Source organism: Carassius auratus, chromosome 12 (genome assembly GCF_003368295.1).
Source record: "Carassius auratus strain Wakin chromosome 12, ASM336829v1, whole genome shotgun sequence".
Classification (NCBI taxonomy): domain Eukaryota; kingdom Metazoa; phylum Chordata; class Actinopteri; order Cypriniformes; family Cyprinidae; genus Carassius; species Carassius auratus.
Genome location: NC_039254.1, coordinates 1,729,666 through 1,743,790, shown reverse-complemented (window position 1 = coordinate 1,743,790; position 14,125 = coordinate 1,729,666). Strand labels below are relative to the sequence as shown.

At 32.0% G+C, this 14,125-nt stretch overlaps 1 protein-coding gene across 2 annotated transcripts in view; it reads left to right on the top strand.

Moving 5' to 3' along the window:
- LOC113111426 (receptor-type tyrosine-protein phosphatase epsilon-like) overlaps nucleotides 1-12,635 on the top strand; it is a 29,443-nt gene extending 16,808 nt beyond the window's left edge. For both annotated transcript variants that reach the window (XM_026276104.1, XM_026276105.1), the window contains 14 exons: nucleotides 1,193-1,269; nucleotides 1,463-1,499; nucleotides 1,606-1,703; nucleotides 4,005-4,124; nucleotides 4,299-4,462; nucleotides 6,715-6,850; nucleotides 6,971-7,120; nucleotides 7,202-7,295; nucleotides 7,522-7,598; nucleotides 8,581-8,715; nucleotides 8,829-8,954; nucleotides 9,081-9,232; nucleotides 10,679-10,814; nucleotides 11,694-12,635. In XM_026276104.1, coding sequence (XP_026131889.1) covers nucleotides 1,193-1,269; nucleotides 1,463-1,499; nucleotides 1,606-1,703; nucleotides 4,005-4,124; nucleotides 4,299-4,462; nucleotides 6,715-6,850; nucleotides 6,971-7,120; nucleotides 7,202-7,295; nucleotides 7,522-7,598; nucleotides 8,581-8,715; nucleotides 8,829-8,954; nucleotides 9,081-9,232; nucleotides 10,679-10,814; nucleotides 11,694-11,768 — 1,577 coding nt within the window. In that variant the 3' untranslated portion in view covers nucleotides 11,769-12,635. The remainder of the gene's footprint in view (nucleotides 1-1,192; nucleotides 1,270-1,462; nucleotides 1,500-1,605; nucleotides 1,704-4,004; nucleotides 4,125-4,298; nucleotides 4,463-6,714; nucleotides 6,851-6,970; nucleotides 7,121-7,201; nucleotides 7,296-7,521; nucleotides 7,599-8,580; nucleotides 8,716-8,828; nucleotides 8,955-9,080; nucleotides 9,233-10,678; nucleotides 10,815-11,693) is intronic.
- The last annotated feature ends 1,490 nt before the right edge of the window (nucleotides 12,636-14,125 follow it).

The window sequence follows — 14,125 nt, the reverse complement described above, 5'->3', positions numbered from 1 at the left end:
CTGTCTCTCTTTCATATACTGTGTGTGTGTGTGTGTATATATATATATATATAAGATTCATTAACATTACAGAAAATGTTGGATTAAAAAAAGGGTAGTGTAATTAAAATTATAATTTTTCTCTTTGTCTTGGATTGTAGACATAATTATTTTTAACTTTTGTGAGATGTTCAAGGTATTTCGGGACACCAAATGATTTTTGCTTAAAAAAAATACCCTTCATCTAAATGGCATAACTCTTTTCACATGTGCTATATCAACTCACAAACATGAGAATGAGTCACACCTAGGATGTCCGGGGTCCTTGATAGGAAATAAATGGGTGGGGAAGGTATATTTCTTTATTTTTTGTCAAATAAAACCACAAAATCACCCACAATGCACAGAAATTAAGTTGCAATAAAAGAATCACACACACCCCAAATAGAGGCAAATAAATGTACAAAAAAAAAAAAACCTGTACACCTGTAGAGTAAATAAAAATACATTACGTAAAAAATTAAATTAAAAAAAAAAACCTCAAACCAACAAATTACAGGATTTTTGTACAAAATCTGAATCAGAAAGCGCTTCACTGTCATGAGTTTTTACACACACCAGGAATTCGTCTCGAGTGTCAGGAGCTTCCAGCACAGAAAGTACACACGTAGTGCAGACATACATATTATTTAAGGCAATAAAACACTAATAATAAAGAGAATAGACAATAAATAATAATTAAAAGAAAATATGGTGAAAAGGAAAATATCAACAGACAGATGTAGTATTTACAGATGAAAAGGTTTTCTAAGTCACATTTTACTGTCTGGCAGACCCCAAACAGCCTCAGTGTACACCCTTAGGTTCACCCTTGTATATACATACAGTATATGATCTGAATGATTTTGGGATGTGAATGATGCTCTGCTGCTATGCTGTTGTTGCCCACATGTTGATTTGGGTGACATCAGACTGAGTGCTGCCGCCCTCGCTCATTTCACACAACTTCTCCAAATAAAACCTTCATCACTTTCAGTTCCTTAAGCCCACATCCATGGCATTTACATTTTTCCCTTTTATTTTTCATTTTCAAAAGCTTTTGTCATTTAAAACTTTTTCCATGAGGGGCCTGAGAAGGAGCAAAAAATAAAAAATAAAAAAAATTGATTATGTGTAGAAATAAACATGATTTTTGGTCTTTCCTGTTATCCAGATGACCATTCCAGAGTGATTTTAACACAGATGGATGGAGTCCCGTGTTCAGATTATATCAATGCATCATATATCGATGTAAGTGACTTGTAAAACTGTAGAAATGCATCAGTGCACTGTAAAGATTCAATGCATTCATACTGTGTGTACTTGAGCATGTGAATGTAAAACCTTTTTTGTTGTAATGCATTGCATCATTTAGTGAAACAAAATATATGCACCTGTTTGCATTTAAATATAAATTGCATAATCTAGTTCTTCTTGTTCCCAGGGTTATACGGATAAGAATAAGTTCATTGCAGCACAAGGTGAGTGCATTTAAATGTAAAAATAAGATTTTGGTGAGCATTAACATGACGGACAAGAGTTTCAGTAGCTATAATAAGACTCGATGTGATGACCTCGGTGTTTCAGGTCCGAAACAAGACACGACGGCAGACTTCTGGAGAATGATATGGGAACAGAAATCAGCTACTATTGTAATGCTAACTAATCTGAAAGAGAGAAAAGAGGTAAGGGTAATTTTTGGGGGGTTTCTGGTCCGTTTCCTTTTGCCATGACTACTTGAAGTGACTGTCTGCACACTGAGTTTCAATTAACTACGAGTAGAAATAGTATCTTTCATTATCTGTATCTTGTGTGTTTGGTAGTATAGTATTTATTGCTGTTTGTACTTCTCCCTCTTTATGACTGGTTCTCAAACGCTTCAAGGGTAAAATAGGTTTCTCACATTTCTTTTTCAGTGCTAAAAGAGTCTAATAATGGAAATTCAGATACAGCAACCAAAAACACCCTTAGATAAAGAAACAGTAGTGACTCTTTCATTTTAGTATTCCATATCTTAGTGTTTGACAGCCTACAGTAAATATGTTTATTTATTTCATTATTTTAATTGACTCTAGTGTTTTTAAAAGTGTAAATTTTTTTCGGCAACCAATGGAAACCAATGGGAGTCAATAAAACTTTTCATGAAGCCTTTCCAAAACACATCCACGTGTGGAAACTTTGCACGCACATTCATGGCCCAAAATGAGAAATATTCACCAAATTTCAAGAAGAAATACACTGGACCAGTTTTAAAGTTTTATTGACCCAAAACACAACAGGAGGATTAAATAAATCAGATTTCTAAATCTGCATCAAAAAAAAAAAAAAAAAAAAAAAAAAAAAAAAAATATATATATATATATATATATATATATATATATATATATATGATAATATTTAATATATATTTATATATGTCGTTTTTTCTTTCTTTTTGTAATGAAAAAATTATAATTTTTATTTAAATTATCATTTTAAAATATTACATTTATGCACAGCATTCATACTTATTCCATATAGTTAAAAAAAAGCATCATTATGCAAACACAATGACTACAGAGCCAGTAAATTGTATTTGATTTCACTTTCTATAAAGCCGATTTGTTGATCATCTTCAGTAATAAGTCACAAGTGTCTCTGTTTGGATGGTGTCTGATGTTCATATGTCACAGGACTCGTCTTTCTCTCTTCTCCATCACAGCCGCGAGCATCTCTAGAAAGACGAATCAATGAGACGGAGAGGAGATTAAAATAAGCTTTGGGTCGGGCTTGGAATCGATGATTTTAATAATGGCTGATGAAGCTCTCTCTGGCTTTAACCTAATTAGTCGGCAAACTCTAATTAAGAGAGATTTATCCTGCGCTCTCGGGCTGGATAATGCTGATTGACAGACAGACTGTTTTAAGAGCTCAGATTAGCATCGTGGTGTCTTAGAAGTCACCTTTACTCCTCTAATGCACTCACAGCCGTTCAGTGCCAGTGTTGGACTGATTTCTCGACAGGATTAATATGTAATGCGCTTATGTTTATCTACAGAGTGAAATGTTTTGACCTTGTGTCATGTTCTCTGTTTAGCAGACGATGTTCATGTCACTGTTTTCTTGTCTTTTGTTTGCATTTTGGGTGACACTATATGACTTTTATTAACAGCATTAACAGATATCACTATATAGTACAATCGATAGTTTATTATTTATTGTTTTTTCAGATATTTTCATGTTTGAATGCTAACTGCTATATAATTTGTTATATTTTACTCATTAATAAAATTACAAAAGAAGTAAAGAAAGAAACTAATATACTGGTAATTATACTAGCAGCTATAGTTTTGCTACTAAAGCAATGCAGGTTGGCTGGATTTTTATTAGCTTAATTTTATGTATTTATTTGTTTATGAAAACTAAAACAAGAATTTGTTTTTATATTTAAAAAATCTATAATTATTAATAATTCATTATTTATAATTACATGTATTCGATACATGTAAAACAAATATTTATTTTAATATTAATACAATATTAATTAATATTAATTAAAAAGAAAGTAAGAAATATATATATATATATATATATATATATATATATATATATATATATATATATATATATATATATATATATATATAGAGAGAGAGAGAGAGAGAGAGAGAGAGAGAGAGAGAGAGAGAGAGAGAGAGAGAGATAATTATTTATTTATTTATTTATTTATTTTTAAGGAAATTATTTTACAAATATCCAGAATAATATGTAAATATAATAAAAAAAAAAAAAAAAAAAAAAAAAAAAAAAACTAAATAAATATGTAGGGAAAAAAAGCATAAAAGTTGATCATTATAAGATTTCAGGACCTTTTTAACCCTTCGGGTCATTTTTGGCCCATGGAAGACACTTTTGTTATAGGTTCAGGAGGGACAGATGAGGGTTAAAAAAAAAAAAAAAACCTAGTGTTAACTAGTGGTATAAATGTGCTGTGCTTTTCTCTGTAGGATAAGTGTTATCAGTATTGGCCTGATCAGGGATGCTGGACATACGGTAACGTCCGTGTTGCTGTGGAAGACATTACAGTACTGGTGGACTACACCATACGCAAGTTCTGTGTGCAATATGTAAGTCTGAACATGAGCTAGAGATATAAAGTCTGCTGCTGTTATATGTGCATGATTCTGTAGGGGATTTTCTCTGTTAATTCTGTGTTTGTGGCTTATCATAAGTGTGTGTATATGTGTGTTGTTTCCTGTGTCACCATGCACACTTCTCACCCGTCTCTGTGTCCACCGCAGCAGGCCAGCGACGGCACCAAAACACCCCGTCTGGTCACGCAGCTCCACTTCACCAGCTGGCCTGACTTCGGCGTTCCCTTCTCGCCCATCGGCATGCTGAAGTTCCTGAAGAAGGTGAAGCAGGTGAACCCGGTGTTGGTCGGGCCCATCGTGGTGCACTGCAGGTGGGTAGTGCTTCGTGTGACCGCTGTACAGATATACAAGACTGTGACCAGAACATCAGGCGAGAACTGGAGCTGTGGAGAGCGACACGTCTGGTGTGAAGTTTGATCTTTTAAATGTGAAGTGTGACATGTTTTGGTCTGTGAGAGCTTCATGCGAGGATGCACGTTATGTGTCTTGTGCTCGGTTAGTCTTGTGCTCTAGATGAACTCAAAACTGTAGTTCAAAACTCAAAAGTGGTTCATCTACACACACATATACACATATATATATGTGCATGTTTTTGTGACATATCAGGACACAACTCTGTATAATGACATGGGTATGACACAGGTATGACAAGGAGAGGGTGACTTATGAGGACATAACCCATGTCCCCATTTTTCAAAATGCTTCTAAATCATACAGAATGAGTTTTTTTGAGAAAGTAAAAATGCACAAAGTTTCCTGTGAGGGTTAGGGTTAATTGAATTAAATGTTAACATAATTAAGAAGCAATATTATTGTAATGTATTTATACTATATTTAAGCAATTAGCTGCAGAAATTGATTATATAAATATATAATTATTGAGAAATTTGTATTATTATTATTTAATATTTAAAACAAAACCATCACAATAATTATTAATGTAAGTGCATAACTGGACGCAGATTTTTGTCAGTATCTCCAAAGCTTAAAAAAAAAAAAAAATCTTAAAATTTGGCATTGAAGCTTTATCAAGAGCCCAAACTTCCCGATCAAACGTCTTACTTTCAAAAAGTAACAGTAACTTGAATGTTTGAATTTAAACTTTTACATAATTTTACATAACTTCCATCCACAGTAATTATTTTTGAGACCTCGAAGACCCTTTTGCGTCAGCCGGTCACGCACGCATTATTTATTTGATCAGACAATGATATACATTATTCAGAACGATTAGCATGTGATTTGAATTAGGTGAAAGAAGGTCTTTTCTCGCTGCTGATTGTTCACATATAGAAAGTGAACTGATGTAGGTCAGTGGCTGTGTTGGTGACACAATGGCCGGTCTGTCCTCTGTCATCAGTGTCTGTGTCCTGAACAACCAAACACAGCGTCAGCAGCAATACCACACACTTCACTTCCTCTCAAAGGCCCTATTGAGGGGTTATTCATTCACACAGTTGATCACTCCTGCCCTCTAGTGGTCAAAGGGAAGATGTTTGCGAGTGTTTGTTATTGTTTGTCTGAAGATATATTTTTTATATTCCTCATTTGCAATTATTGTGAATTTATTTGAAGTAAAAACATTGTTTTAGTTTTTTTGTCATACTGTGTTAATGTCACAAAAAAGGACAACTTACAAAAAAGGTGTCTAAATTTGTGTCTTGCAGGATTTCAACAAAAAATTTGAGTTTCAGTTGTTACAGTGACAGAAACAGTTAAAGATTAATTAATAATTAAGATTAACTAAAAAGATAATTTAGCTTGAATTCAGTTATAACACATAAGTTATTTGTGCGTGTTTAATAATTTAATTAGTGGAGCAAAAATGGCTATAATAATTTTCAACATAAAATGCTAAATAAATACATGCTCTACATATAGAATAATAGTTTTATTTTTATGTATAATATAAAACCAAAGTAGAAAAAAAAACAATTATATTAGAGAAATTATTGATTTTTATCCGTCAATATAATTGATTTATATTGTGAAACATGGTATATAATATAATATAATATAATATAATATAATATAATATAATATAATATAATATAATATAATATAATATTTATATTTCTAAATATATTATCAAATATAAATAAATCAAAATATTCTACTAGATTTTTTTTTCTTATCAATTAAGGTCATTGATTTATATTTTGAAAAGGTGGTAAATAAATACATTTTTTTTACATTAATATTAATTTTAATTTATTTTATTATTTTAATGTGAAATTTTATTATAGTTTTACAGTGAACAAGAAAGAAAGAAAGAAAGATGGTTGTCTTAATAAAATATAAAATGTATTTTTTAAATAATATAAAATAAAGATTATACTAGAAAAAATGTATGCACTTTTATGATTTTTATAAATCAAGATCATTGACTTATTTTGTGAAAGAGTGGTTTCTGTATGATAATTGTTTCCAAAAGAAGGGTTGAAAAAATAATATTTTTTGAAAAAAAATAAATAAATTGCATTGACGAATCATTCACGGCAAGTAAATATAATCATGTTGACGTATTGTTTATGTTGTGAGTAATTCTGTCTGTGTGTGTCAGTGCCGGCGTGGGCAGGACAGGAACGTTCATCGTCATCGATGCCATGATTGACATGATGTACGCAGAAAAGAAGGTGGACGTCTTCGGCTTCGTCTCAAGAATACGTGAGCAGAGATCGCAGCTCATTCAGACGGATGTGAGTAGAGCATCTCATTGGCTTTTGCATGATGTTATTATAAAATGAACAAGTGACAGAAGTCGTTCCTAGAAGTCACGCATGTTTAACGCTGAACTGAACATCTGATTTGTGTTGTAGTTGCAGTACTCCTTCGTCTATCAGGCTCTGCTGGAGTACTTCCTGTACGGAGACACGGAGCTGGACGTTTCTTCTCTGGAGGGTCACCTGGATAAACTTCACAACACCAGCGCGCCGATGGACCGTGTGGGCCTGGAGGAAGAGTTTAAGGTGAGGAAATTAGAGGGGTGTAATTGTTTACGGATCTGGTTTTGACAGATTATTAAAGCATTTTTAACTTTGGCTTTGCAGAAACTGACAAACATGCGCATAATGAAGGAAAACATGAGGATAGGCAACCTGCCTGCCAACATGAAGAAGAACAGAGTCCTTCAGATCATTCCATGTGAGTTTAAGATCATCTGTGCTTGTGAAGAACTACGAGCAAACCTAAAAGTGGCTGTAAAACATATTTAATCTCTTCCTTTCATCTGAAATGCTGCTGGGTTTGTTTACGAGGAAGTTGCTCAGAAATCTCTCTTCCCTTTCCTGTTCTGCTTGTGACAGGCAGGTCAAAGCACCAGAGCTTTTACTAGAGGTCAATTTGTGTCTTTTCTCATTCATTCGTTCAGATGATTTTAACCGAGTCATCCTTTCGATGAAGAGAGGGCAGGAGTTCACCGATTATATCAACGCTTCTTTCATTGATGTGAGTTTTTCATTACTCTTTTCAAGTTACAGGCGCGGGTTGTAATAGAAATGTTATTGTTGTTGTTTTTTTTTTAATAAGACCAGGTGTTGTTGTTTTTTAATAAGACCAGGGATGTTTTAAGTTAATATTTGTTTTGTTTTATCATTTAAAAAAATATGAAAGTTTTTTGAGTGTGGTTGGGTAACTCTGTGACTTGGTCCAAAATTAACTTTTTGCCAGTTTTCACCAACCATAAATATCTCTTACAAACCATGAACCTGTATTTACATAATTTGATAATTTAAAAATGTATTATTTGTGTCCTTATGACAGATGGAATTATTTAGCAATTTTTCCATGCATAATAGTGACAATCTGTTATATAAAAAAATAGAATAATAAAATTAAAAGATAAATAAATAAAAAGGGCCCTGTCAATTTTTCATTTCCATTGATGTATGGTTTATTAGAATCGAACAAAAATGTTTGGCGGAGTTACAACTATTTGAAAATCTGGAATCTGAATGTGCAAAAAAAAAAACACTAAATATTGAAAAAAATCACCTTTAAAGTTGTCCAAATAAATTCTTAGCAATGAATATTACGAAGTAAGAAAATTACAAATTATGATCTTTATAAAACGCCAATTTTCTCTGTCTATATATTTACAATCTTATTTATTCCTGTTATCAAAGCTGAATTCATCATTCTAATATGCTAATTAGCTGCTCAAGATCTAATTATTATGATACAAATATTTATGCGGCCGAACATTTTAGTGGAAACTAAAATACATTTCAGGATTCTTTGAAGTATAGAAAGTTCAAAAGAACAGCATTTATCTTTTGTAATATTATAAATGTGTTTACCATCACTTTTGATCAATCTGTTATGTTGCAGTTCCTGATAAACTGGCACCTTACTGTTTTATTTGTACTCTGAAGCCAGTTTGTGTTGGTCTGCAGTGCTCTTATTATCGTCGTGTGCTCGTGTTTTGCAGGGGTACCGGCAGAAGGACTATTTCATCGCCACACAGGGTCCTCTAGCGCACACGGTGGATGATTTCTGGAGGATGGTTTGGGAATGGAAGTGTCACTCGATCGTGATGCTGACAGAACTGCAGGAGCGAGATCAGGTACACACACACACACACACACACATGCACTTTACAAATGCACTCTCACACGACTTCCCAAAGTAAATCCTGTCAGCTTTGTCATTTGAAATGTGTGTGTGTGTGTGTTGCAGGACAAGTGTTTTCAGTACTGGCCTACTGAGAATTCGGTGACTTATGGAGACTTCACAGTGGAGATGAAAGGAGACACGCTGTGTGACACGTTCAGTCTCCGAGATCTGCTGCTCACTTTCGGCCCGGTGAGTGCGCATTATGAGCTGATTTGCATTGCCATTTTTTTAAAATGTTTGCATTCTGCATCCAAACTCCATTTTTGAAGTTAATGGCTGAATTGTAATGCATGCGTGTGTGTGTGTTCCTGACAGGAGAAGCAGACACGTTTGGTTCGGCACTTTCATTTCCACGGCTGGCCAGAGATCGGGATCCCAGCCGAGGGTAAAGGGATGATCGACATCATCGCAGCGGTGCAGAAACAGCAGCAGCAGTCGGGTAACCACCCCATCGTCGTGCACTGCAGGTAACACACACTTACTGCAGGTAACACACACTTACTGCAGGTAACACACTTAACTAGCTGTCTGAATCAAGTCCCACTATAGAGCTCAGATTCCCAAAACATTTAGCAGCTGAAGCTCTTTGACCTTGAGATTTTAAATTCTGAATATTTTTAACAACATTTTTGCATGTTCTTGGTTCTTTGGTCAGGATTAATTTTTTTTTTTTTTTTTTTTTTTTTGTATTTGCTTTTATATTAAAATAATTAGTTGCATTATGTTTACTGTTCAAATTACTGTTCAAATTTCTTGAACCATGTTTTTTTTTCTTCGGACTTTAAGTCGCACCTGAGTATAAGTCGCATCAGTCCAAAAATACGTCATGATGAGGAAAAAAACATATATAAGTCGCATTTATTTAGAACCAGGAGAAAACATTACCGTCTACAGCCACAAGAGGGCGCTCTATGCTGCTCAGTGTAGACTACAGGAGAACTGAGCATCATAGAGCGCCCTCTCGTGGCTGGACACGGTAATGTTTTCTTTTGGTTCATTTCTCTCTGTTCATGTCAAATTAATTTTGATAAATAAGTCGCACCTGACTATAAGTCGCAGAATCAGCCAAACAATGAAAAAAAGTGTGACTTATAGTCTGGAAAATATGGTAAGTAGAACTGTACTGATTATAATTAATAAAGATTAATCGAAAAAAAAAATAAATAAATAAAATAAAAAAAAATTTCAGAATGAAATGTACTTTAATAATCACTTTTAGCAATTAAGAAATCAATGCCAAAATCTTTTCCCCTTTTTACCCCCAAGAGTATTTTAAATAAGTGTATTTCAGTGTCAATATAGTTTTACTGTCATCGTTTTCAGTAATATTTTGATGACTTGTTTTTCAGTATATTCCATTTTCGTTGTAATTTTAAATTTGAGAATTTTTTTTTTTATCTGTCGTGTATTTGCAATCTTTAGTACATTAGTATTAGTGCTGCAAAAAGATTAATCACCATTATTCGCATCCAAAAATAACGTTTTTGTTTACATTATGTATGTATGTGTGCTGTCTATATTTATTATGTATATATGCATGCATGTATATATTTCAGAAACAAATTAGGTTTTTATATTAAATATTTATTTACAATATAAATTGTATGCATTTAAATATAGACATGTGTTATATAATATAATATCAGTAAATATTTTCAAAATATGTACTGTATGTGTGTGTATTTATATATACATAAATAAACACAGTACCCACAAATATATTATGCAAACAAAAACTTTTATTTTGGATGCGAATGATCCCGATTAATTGTTTGACAGCACACATTTTTATATACGTTTTTATTTTAGTTTTTTTTTTTTTCTTTTTTTTTCATTCGCATTTAATTGGAAACCTTCGTGAAGCTGATGTTCTTGTGTTGTGTCTCTGTGGGATGTGTGTGTGTGCTCTGCAGCGCCGGAGCGGGTCGGACCGGTACGTTTATCGCTCTCAGTAATATTCTGGAGCGAGTGAAAGCCGAGGGTTTGCTGGATGTGTTTCAGACTGTGAAGAGTTTACGAATGCAGCGGCCACACATGGTGCAGACAGTGGTCAGTGCAAACCTTCATACACTCCATATCCATCACACATATCGAAAATCAATCACGCTAATCAGTAGTTTCTGCTGGAATACGGCAATAAAACTGTTATACTGACCTCTTTCATCACAAGGGTTTTGAGAGCAACTTAGTCTTAATAGGCATCTTAATTTATTGATTCATTATTAACAAATCAATTTATCATGTAGGTAACTTAAGTAGTATCAAGTATAATAGACATTCTTTAAATAACAATATGATAAAATGATTAGTATAAATTCATGTGAATTACATTAAAGCTATGATTAAATATAAAAAAAGAAAAGTTTGTACTGGCAATTTCATGTTGATTTAATTGGATTATTTTATTATTCTGTAAAACTAGTAATATACATCAATTAAATAATAATATAAATGATTAGTATAAATTCATTAGTAACACATTCAATTAATATGATTATTATTATAACCCTTTTTAATGTCAGTTTCATAAATAATTAAATTTGAATTCATTCATTAAGTTTAATATGATTTAATACAAGTCATATAAAATTATCCAAATAATAATAATAATAATAATACACATTATTAGTATACAATGATTTTTAATATTATTAATATATCAACAATGATTAAAATACGAATTTTAATGTAAACTGTAACTTTTTTTTTTACACTTTATTAACTAATTATGAACCAAGCGATATAAATTGAATAACAATATAAGTTACTAATTGATAATATTATGCATATTAAAAGACTGAAAAAGATTTAAATATACAACAATAATCATAAATTTAATATAAAGTGGTAATAAATCATTCAAAATATTTCAGAGGAACTTCTTCTAAAGTGGTTTGTATTAATATTGTTCTTTCTCTCCGTCTGCAGGAACAGTATGATTTCTGCTACAGAGTGGTACAGGACTTTGTCGACATTTTCTCAGACTATGCCAATTTCAAATGATCTAATCTGCCTTAAATGTTTGAGTTTGATGTTTTTTTTACACGTCAGTCGGTCAGGATTTTGCACCGCGACTGGAAGATAATTGCGCTCTATTTTGCTATGCACTTCTCCTCGATGTTACTAAAAGACCACATCTGTCTGTAATATACTAAGGCTTCTAAAGTTTTCAAAGTTTCAATTGTTTGACTCCTTTATAACATATTTAAATGGGTTATTTTATTTTGGTCTTTCTCACATGGGATCATGTTGTTATTGTAAAATAGCGTTTTGTCTGTTTATTTGGTCAACTAAGTATTTTTATTTTTTATTAAGCGACGCGTGTAGAATTTGTAAAGCTGTAGGTGGTTTGTATTTATGCACAGACAGGACGTCCTGCCAGATAATACATGTATGTGAATGTTCCATGCCATTTTATTTATTCAGAGTAATTGTCTTACAATTTATGAAAGATATCATTGTGTCAAAAAGTTGTTTTGTTCCTGTCTTTAACATTGTGCAAATCAGCCATTGCAAAGTGAACATTTTTGACTTTTTTTTATTTTTATTCAAAGCAGCAAATATACATAAAGCGAGTGAGATTATTTAGGTTTGACAGGATACGGCTAAAGTATTGTTCGTAAGAAAGGCATAAACAAACACATTCACATGCTGTAACATCAGCAAGAATTTCAATTAGAAGTGATCTTGCACAGAAACAGTAACTGTATGAGACTCGTGACCTTTGACCTTAAACGACCTGCATCTGTTTCCCTGAGAATGATGCTGAGGAAAACTGCACAAGTTTTTAAAGCACACACACACCACTGATTGTTGCCTTGCAGATGACCAAGGATTTACAAATAAATGAACAAATGCATTATGAAATTACATCGATGTCTTGTTTGTTATTATATATATAGACTGATTTATTGGATACATAAAGGTTTAATCAGGTTTACAAAAGGCTCATAAATGTGGATAATGTTTAATAATAAAGTAAAATGCATGCAAATGAAGTAAAAAGGGATAATATGCTTTTAACCGCCTATTTATCACAATATGAAAATGAAATGGGTTTATTAAAAACTATTGTTTTTATTTAAATAAAAAATAAAATGTATATTTTAAATGTATATTATACATATATATATTTAAAATATTTGAAAAATGGCTAAATCAACTGTATTTAAAATAAATAAAATATTGAAAATACACTTGTAATGTCAATGGCTAAATAAAGGTTTAATTAGGTTTTTAAAAACGCTAATAATAAAAAAGTTAAGTTATAAAATGTACAAACGCATATGAATAAATAAAAAAAAAAAAAAAGATTGAATAAAGGTTATGAGTCAGTAAGCCAATAATATTTTCAAATAAGTGTATAATTAAAATGACAATGACGTTATGCTTTTAACTATGCTTTTACTAGCTAATGTTTTTAAGTAATAATAATATAAGTAAAATATTTTATAATGACAAACAATAATATATTAAATCAAAAATAAAGTTATTTAAAATATAAAAATGTATTTATATTTTATATTAATATATGTCATCAATAAAAATTTGAAAACACCCTTTTAATGCTCAATAAAGTTTTAAGCAGTTTTTTTTATGATTTTATATATATATATATATAAATTACAAACTTTTCATCAATAAAACAACAGCTGCAGCCATGGACATATTTGATAGTTTTTTGACATGAAAACAGGGTCTACTGAAGCCTATGCGAGTTGTGCATATCTTGCTTCTTTATTGTTAATCTTATAAATATAGATATATTTTTATTTTTCTATTCATTTTAATTATTTATCCTAATTATAACTTAAATATAAATTAAAAATACCTTATATGTACAGCCCTTTAATTAATTTAATTAATTAAAAAAAGAAATGATATGGACTCTGTACTAAGACTCTGCATTTCTGTACTTCAGTCAGTAGATGTCACTGTTGTGTTTACTAATATGCTCGAAATGGTTTCTCTCAATGTTAAACTGGAATAGTTTATCAGAGTTTTATTGTATAGAAATCTTGTACAGCAACTTCACATGCAACATAATGACACGAAGCTGCCATCTTCAGGCATTTCTGGTGAGTTCAAGTCACGCTTTATGTTTGTTTTGAGGATGTTGGGTAAAAGTGTAGGCCTATAGGTCAATTTAGTTTATTCTCCTGCTGTTTTCTGTCCACTGCTTGTGCAAGGGATCGTCATAACCATAGAGTTTAGAGATTGTTATGCAGTGAAAACCTCAAAGTGGCTGTTAAAAGTAAGACTGTAGCGAATCAGAATCACTCCTAAGCGCTTGGGTCCCTCCAGGGCCGTGTGCTCTTCACTTCCAGTCCGGCTAAAGTTACACCAACTTTGGCTCTTTA